Below are 7,579 nucleotides of genomic sequence, written 5' to 3' on the forward strand. Positions count from 1 at the left end.
GGCAGGCGGATTTCTGAGTTTGAGGCCAGCCTGGTCTACAAAGTGAGTTCCAGGACAGCCAGGGCTACACAAAGAAACCCTGTCTCGAAAAACCACGGGGAAAAAAAAAAAAAAAAGAAATGTTCTGATCCATTAAAACTGAAAGAGGTAAGGGTAGGGGGAAAAAAACTGAAGCAACTTTGCTACTATCCTTGTGATCTGAGTTAGAGATCCAAAGTGCCAGAGCCCATGCATTATATAGAACAGGGTGGAGATAGTTTGTGCCTGTAAAGCACTTACTAGCCTCATATGCTAGACATTACTGTGATTAAATATAAACACTCCTGACCACCGCTAAAATGTTTTTAATGTGCTGTCATTCTGAAAATTTCAGCTGTTCTTGGGAGATCGAGATACTTTTGTGTAATTAAGAGAATAAACAAGTCCTTGTCCAGTTACACCTGGAACAGGAGACAGGATCTGCTTCCTGTTCCGAGCGGTTAGAAAGTACTGCAGGATTTCAAATCAGCAGGATTCATGCTACAAGCAGGAAGGACAAAAGCATTAGTACCTGGGTGTGTTAGGCAGGATATTTACTTTATGGTGTGATACTTCCTCAATGCTTTTCCTGTACAACTTATATTCAGGTCAAAGAACAATTTAAGGGAGTTGTACTGTTAATCTAAGTGCAGTTTCCTGGTTATAAAAGAAAAATTGTTTGCCTCAAGGAAGTTGAGCTAGGACTTTAATTATAGACTGTCTACTAACTTTCTGTGAAAACGACAGCCAGCTATTTCTTTTTTACTAATTGATAAATTTGCTTTAGCTTCAAACAAATTAATCATTCCAGCAATGATTAAAGTTGACATTTTCCTTTCATTTACTATATTATTTTTGTTGTTTGTTTGCTGTTGTTGTTTTTGTTTTCTTTTCTCTCTCTCCTCCTTCCTTCCTTCCTTCCTTTCTTTTTCCTGAGACAGGGAATCTCTCTATAGTTCTAGCTGTCTTGAAACTCCCAATGTAGACAAGGCTGGCTTTCAACTGATGAGTTCTGCCTGTCTCTGTCTCCTGGGTGCTGGGATTAAATGCATACACCACTGTGCCCTACTCATTTACTGTATTACAAAAATTATAAACTGTACCAAACTAAAATATTTCTCACAATTAAACTCAGTCTACAAGAGAGATTACAGGTTACAAGAATGAACTATTTTGCTATCCCAGTTATAATTATGAATTCATTAATGGCTTTTGATCATGGGTTATAGTTCTAAAAGGGGACCAGGTATGGTGGGACATGTCTGTAATCTAGAACTCAGAAAGATAAGGCCAGAGAAAGAAACTAGTAAGTTCTCCACTATCACCTACCAGCCAGCTCTCTAGTGCTCTGCTGAGTAACTACTTGAATTAACTTGGTACTCATTCAGAGTAAACTTATAAGAAAATAACGGCAAATTTTTGGGTTAAGAAAAATTTATACCCTAACTAAAGGTACTGGTTCTCACTGGCACCTACCTGCCTTGGAGTGGCCCTGGAATATCCTCAGATACTGGCTTCTTCCCATTTTCTTCCTCTGTTCTTCTGGTTTAAAGGAAAGGAAAAGTTGACTGTATGTTTTAACCAATAAAGTTTCTAACATATAACATGCGAACACATGACTTTACCTAGAACAATCAGTGACTGATGGAAGATTTCAAACCCATTTATTTCATTTCCTTAGATCCCAAATACACTTGAGAGTTTCAGGAAAAGAATATAAAAAAAACACTTCACAAAGCAAAATCACATTGGTTCACATTGGTTCCCCTTACTGAACCTACACTAAGAAGTATTTAAATAGCTTCCAGTCTGGCCAGTGCCCTGAGTAGAGCTTGGGTGCGAACTCTGAAGCTAGTCCTACAACACCCAGAGAAACAGCCTGACCCAGGCACCCAGGAACTCCACCCGACCAGTGGCACAGGTTCTTTCCAGTATGTCTGGACCAACACTACAACACCCAGAGGAAGCTCCACTCCCAGGTGCTCTAACACACCCAGGATCCCAGGATCCCAAGATCCCAGGAGCATGGTCACACCAAGATCTGAGTCCCAGAGGCAGCTTGACTCCCAGGAGCTCTGACACACCCAGTATCTCAGGATCACAGGATCCCAGAATCCCAAAAACAGCTGGACTCTTAGGAGTTCTGTCACACCCAGGATCACAGGAAGGGCAGGCTCCAGGCAGATGCAGTGAGAGCAGGTAGCACTAGAGGTAATCAGATGTTGAGAGGCAAGCTTAAGAACGTAAGCAACAGAACCAAGGTTACTTGGCACCATCAGAACCCAATTCTCCCACCATAGCAAGTCCTGGATACACCATCACACTGGAAAAGATTCACATCTAAAGCCACTTCTCATCATGATGATAGAGGATTTGAAGAAGGACATAAATAACTCCCTTAAAGAAATACAGGAGAACACAGGTAAACAGCTAGAAGCCCTTAAAGAGGAAACACAAAAATCCCTTAAAGAATTACAGGAAAACACAATCAAATAGGCGAAGGAATTGAACAAAACCATCCAAGATCAAATAATGGAAATAGAAACAATAAAGAAATCACAAAGGGAGACAACCCTGGAGATAGAAAACCTAGGAAAGAGATCAGGAGTCATAGATGCAAGGATCACCAATAGAATACAAGAGAGAGAAGAGAGAATCACAGGTGCAGATGATACCATAGAAAACATTGACACAATAGTCAAAGAAAATGCAAAATGCAAAAGACTCCTAACCCAAAACATGCAGGAAATCCAGGATAAAATGAGAAGACAAAACCTAAGGATAATAGGTATAGAAGAGAGCAAAGATTTCCAACTCAAAGGGCCAGTAAACATCTTCAACAAAATTATAGAAGAAAACTTCCCTAACCTAAAGAAAGGGATGCCCATGAACATACAAGAAGCCTACAGAACTCCAAGTAGACTGGAGCAGAAAAGAAATTCCTCGACACATAATAATCAGAACAACAGATGCACTAAATAAAAATAGATTATTAAAAGCAGTAAGGGGAAAAGGTAAAGTAACATATAAAGGCATATAAACACCTATTAGAATTACACCAGACTTCTCACCAGAGACTATAAAAGCTAGAAGATCCTGGGCAGATGTTATACAGACCCTAAGAGAACACAAATGCCAGCCCAGGCTACTATATCCAGCAAAACTCTCAATTACCATAGATGAAGAAACCAATATATTCCATGACAAAAACAAATTTACACAATATATTTCCATAAATCCAGCCCTACACAGGATAATAGATGGAAAACACCAACACAAGGATGGAAATTACACCCTAGAAAAAACAAGAAAGTATTCTTTCAGCAAACCCAAAAGAAGATAGCCACACAAACATAACTCCACCTCTAACAACAAAAATAACAGGATAATCCCATGCACCCTATCAGACCACCACAGACTAAGGCTGGTCTTAAATACCAGCAAAAACAATGGAAAGCACACATACACATGGAAGCTGAACAATACTCTACTCAATGATAACTTGGTCAATGAAGAAATAAGGAAAGAAATTAAAGGCCTTTTAGAATTTAATGAAAATGAAGACACATTATACCAAAACTTATGGGAAATAATGAAAGTGGTAAGAGGAAAACTCATAGCGCTAAGTGCCTCCAAAAAGAAACTGGAGAGAGCTTACAAAAGCAGGTTGACAGCACACCTGAAAGCTCTAGAACAAAAAGAAGCAAATACACCCAAGAGGAGTAGACAGCAAGAAATAATCAAACTCAGGGCTGAAATCAACCAAATTGAAACAAAAAGAACTATATAAAGAATCAAACAAACCAGGAGCTGGTTCTCTGAGAAAATCAACAAGATAGATAAACTCTTAGCTAGACTAACCAGAGGGCACAGAGACACTATCCAAATTAATAAAATCAGAAATGAAAAGGGAGACATAACAACGAAATATATCTTAAAATAATTATTCTGTTTGTTGACTATCAACAGTTGAAAAATATTAAAATGTTTACAAACACCATGGAAATATTATTGATAATTTTTCTCACTGTGCTTGAAATTAGCAGTTTCTTAATGTTTAACTTCAAAGAGTTTTTTCTATTTTGAAAATTTTAAAATATACTTATTTATAAAATAATTTCTGTGCTAGAAACACTGATAATCTTTTTTAAGTAAACTGATTGTTACACAAGGTACACATGTATATAGTGTGTTTTAAATACTCTCCCACTATGTCAGGTGGTATCATATAAGGGCTTTTGAATATATTTCTTAGTGATTCATTTTTAATATTTTATGTTTTTTACTATGCTTAATTTCCAAAGGATATTTTGTATGTTTTGAAACAATTTAGTATTCAACATTAGATATAGGATCCTCAGTTATGGATAGTATTAAATACTCATTAATGATAGTTTTAGGGTATGAAAGGATATGAATATAAAAGTTGGAACAATTTTTTATGTATTATTTGATTCTCAAAATACTCAATGTTATTAGTATGTTTGATGTATAAAATGGATTTAAATATTAAAAACTTAAGAAAAAAAAGAATAGTTGTGGGTCTTTTATGTACATAGAATATACACACATGAAATAAACATATACTTAATTTTAAAAAGTATTTAAATATTCAAATCAACGTATTCCATAAACACAACTCTAAAGTGGCAGAACTGAAAGGGCCTTCCCAAAATTTCAAATACTTTCATTGCAAAGCACCTTTTGCCCAATATCTAGCTTTAAAGCCAGCAAAAACTGGCATTCTAGAGATGGGAGGAATCTGACACTGGAAGAAAGGAGAAGCACCAGATTCAAAACTGGATGGATACACTCCCCACCCAACACGCATGTGCATGCTCACCTCGGGCTCTTCTCCAGCATCCGCATCGCCTCTTTCAAGTTTTTTCCCATTTCAGCTAATGTAGGGTCTGCTATCTAAAATAAATAAAAAAGGGTAAAACTTTAACATTCCTCTATTACTATTTTTTTATTTATTATAAAAATATAATATTTTTTTGTACCCTAGAACTCATGGCAATTCTGTCTCAACCTCTCAAGCGCTGGAACCATAGGCATAAGCTAGCATATCTGTCTTGCTCTTTTACATTTGTTACATAATTCATTTGGAAAAATCAAATGCAAGGCAACTTCTCTTGGATTAATTATAAAAGGCATCTAAATATCCCACAGATGAATGTAGCTCCTATCCTCATCAAAGAAACATGGATCAAAACATAGAGAACAAGTGACCTGGAGTGCCCATGCCAACTATAACATGACTCCTGCACATATGACGACTCAGGGAGCATGGAAGAAGAGGGTACCAGAGGACCAGAAAAGTTGCTATGACACTGTGTCTCCTAAAAATGACAGGGAAGCTTCACTCATGATATCACTACAATATGGTTACCTAAACAAGACCCAAAGAAACATAAAAGCAATAGACATGCTAAATCTCATGGAGTCTACACAGACAAAGAAATACAGGTAACTAAGGAATCCTGAGAGCATTAGAAATAGTTCTCAGGCCAGGCATCATGGTGCATGCCTTTAGTCCCAACACTCTAGAGGTAGAGGTAGGCAGATCTCTGTGAGTTCATGGATAGCCAGGGCTGTTACATAGAGAAACCTGGTCTTGAAAAATCAGAAAGAGAAAGAGAAAGATGGAGGTGAGGGAACAGAGGGGAGGGTAGAGGAGGGAAGGGGAGGGGAGAAGGAAGGAAAGAGTGATAGAAAGAGTTCTCCCCAGGGACGAACCCCTAATTGGTTATCATATACCAAGTGGTCAGCTCTGAAGTCACATATGTACAAATTACACTAAATTGACTGAGCAAGCTGTATAGGGAAAATTATGCAAATATATTTCAAATTAAAATAACATTAATAAGTAATGGAAAGCAAGAAATGACAGGAAACCAATATAGAGGGAAATGTGGTTAGTTTTCCTTGAACTTCAACCATGACTTCTGTAGTGATCTGAATAATTATAACCATATTGTGGATAAATATTTTAGTCTTTAAAATAAATTAACTGACATACAGGAAAGTGTGTGTGTGTGTTTATGTTTGCAATAATGATTTTTTTAAAAAGGCCAGATTCCCAGAGGGAATGAGAAGAGATACATGGGAGGAATTGAGTGAAGGAAAGGGAAGGGAGAAAATGATGCAATTATACTTTGATTAATTAAAAATGACATGGTCACAAGCTGAAGAATGTCAACACCCATTATTAGAACGTCCCCCTCTTATGAGTTCAGCTCTGGTATTTATTTATTTATTTATTTATTTACATTTCAAATGCTATCCCGAAAGTTCCCTATACCCCACCCCACCCCTGCTCCCCTACCCACCAACTCCCACTNCTTGGCCCTGGCCTTTCCCTGTGCTGGGTCATATAAAGTTTACAAGACCAAGTGGTCTCTCTTCCCAATGATGGCCGACTAGGTTAGTTCATATTGTTGTTGCACCTACAGGGTTGCATCCCCCTTCAGCTCCTTGGGTACTTTCTCTAGCTCCTTCATTGGGGACCCTGTGTTCCATCCAACAGCTGACTGTGCAGCTCTGGTAAGCTTAAGTAGACCACCGATAGGAATTTCTAACTTCTGGCCCAGAAAACTCAAACGCAAAATCCGTCTTTCTTTTTCTTCCTCCTTTCCCCCACCTGACCCTGATTTTTTTTTTTTTTTTTTTGAGATAGTTTCTGTCTACATTACCAAGTCTGGCACCACAACTTTCAATCACAGCCCCCGAGAAACAGGCATGCACCAACATGCCCGGCTTCACTTATATGGATATTACACTACTGAAGTTGTGATTTGCTCCAGCCGCTACAAATGTCTGGAGATGATGGTTTGTTCTGGAAAAAGCTGGTCTAAGTGGTGGCCTCAAGACCATGCAAGTATGAAGACGAGCAGCAGTCAGAGGGAGCCTTTCTGCTTGTCTCTGCCTGCTCCTTCCCAACTGCAGTGCCATATGTGTACATTAATCTCCCTCCAAAAAGAAACAAGATAAAAGTATTTTTAATTCTTAAAAAGTTTACATTTAAAAGGAAAAAAAAAAGACAAAGAAAAAAAAGTTTACATTTATTTTAATTATACCATATTTATGGCAGTTCATTTTTTAAATTAAAATTCAGCTACATCATTTCACCACTCCCTCCAATTCACCCACCTGTCCCCCCCACTCCTCCTTATCCCCCTTAAATTCAAGGCTTTTTTTCTTTATTTATTATTGTTATATACAACATATATTCAAATAAATATATAAATTTCACCTGCTAAGTCTAAGATTAGTGTGTGTGTGTTTGCATATGGGTACCCAGAGTCCAGAACAGGGAATTAGATCCCCAGAGCTGGCATTAAAGGTAGTTCTGAGACACTTGATGTGGGTGTTGGGAACTGAACTCAGGTCCTTATATAGCCCCAAATTATTAATTCATATAGAATTAAAACATACAAAAAGGCCCGTGAGAAGGCTCAGCAGTTAAAAGTACTTTTTACCAAGACTGATGACCTAAATTTGATTTTCTAGTCCACATGATGTTAAAAAAGAACTAACCTAAGACAGACAGACAGGGACA

At 37.7% G+C, this 7,579-nt stretch overlaps 1 protein-coding gene across 5 annotated transcripts in view; it reads right to left on the bottom strand.

Annotated features, from left to right (window-relative positions):
- Positions 1–7,579, bottom strand: part of Pdxdc1 (pyridoxal dependent decarboxylase domain containing 1) — a 71,462-nt gene that overhangs the window by 50,100 nt on the left and 13,783 nt on the right. For 3 of the 5 annotated variants that reach the window (XM_021210033.2, XM_029544892.1, XM_029544895.1), the window contains exons 2-3: positions 4,862–4,935; positions 1,495–1,560 (exon numbers count right to left, since the gene is read on the bottom strand). In XM_021210033.2, the coding sequence (XP_021065692.1) occupies positions 1,495–1,560; positions 4,862–4,935 (140 nt within the window). The remainder of the gene's footprint in view (positions 1–1,494; positions 1,561–4,861; positions 4,936–7,579) is intronic. The other 2 variants (XM_029544894.1, XM_029544893.1) reach the window with 1 other exon arrangement.

Source organism: Mus pahari, chromosome 12 (genome assembly GCF_900095145.1).
Source record: "Mus pahari chromosome 12, PAHARI_EIJ_v1.1, whole genome shotgun sequence".
Classification (NCBI taxonomy): domain Eukaryota; kingdom Metazoa; phylum Chordata; class Mammalia; order Rodentia; family Muridae; genus Mus; species Mus pahari.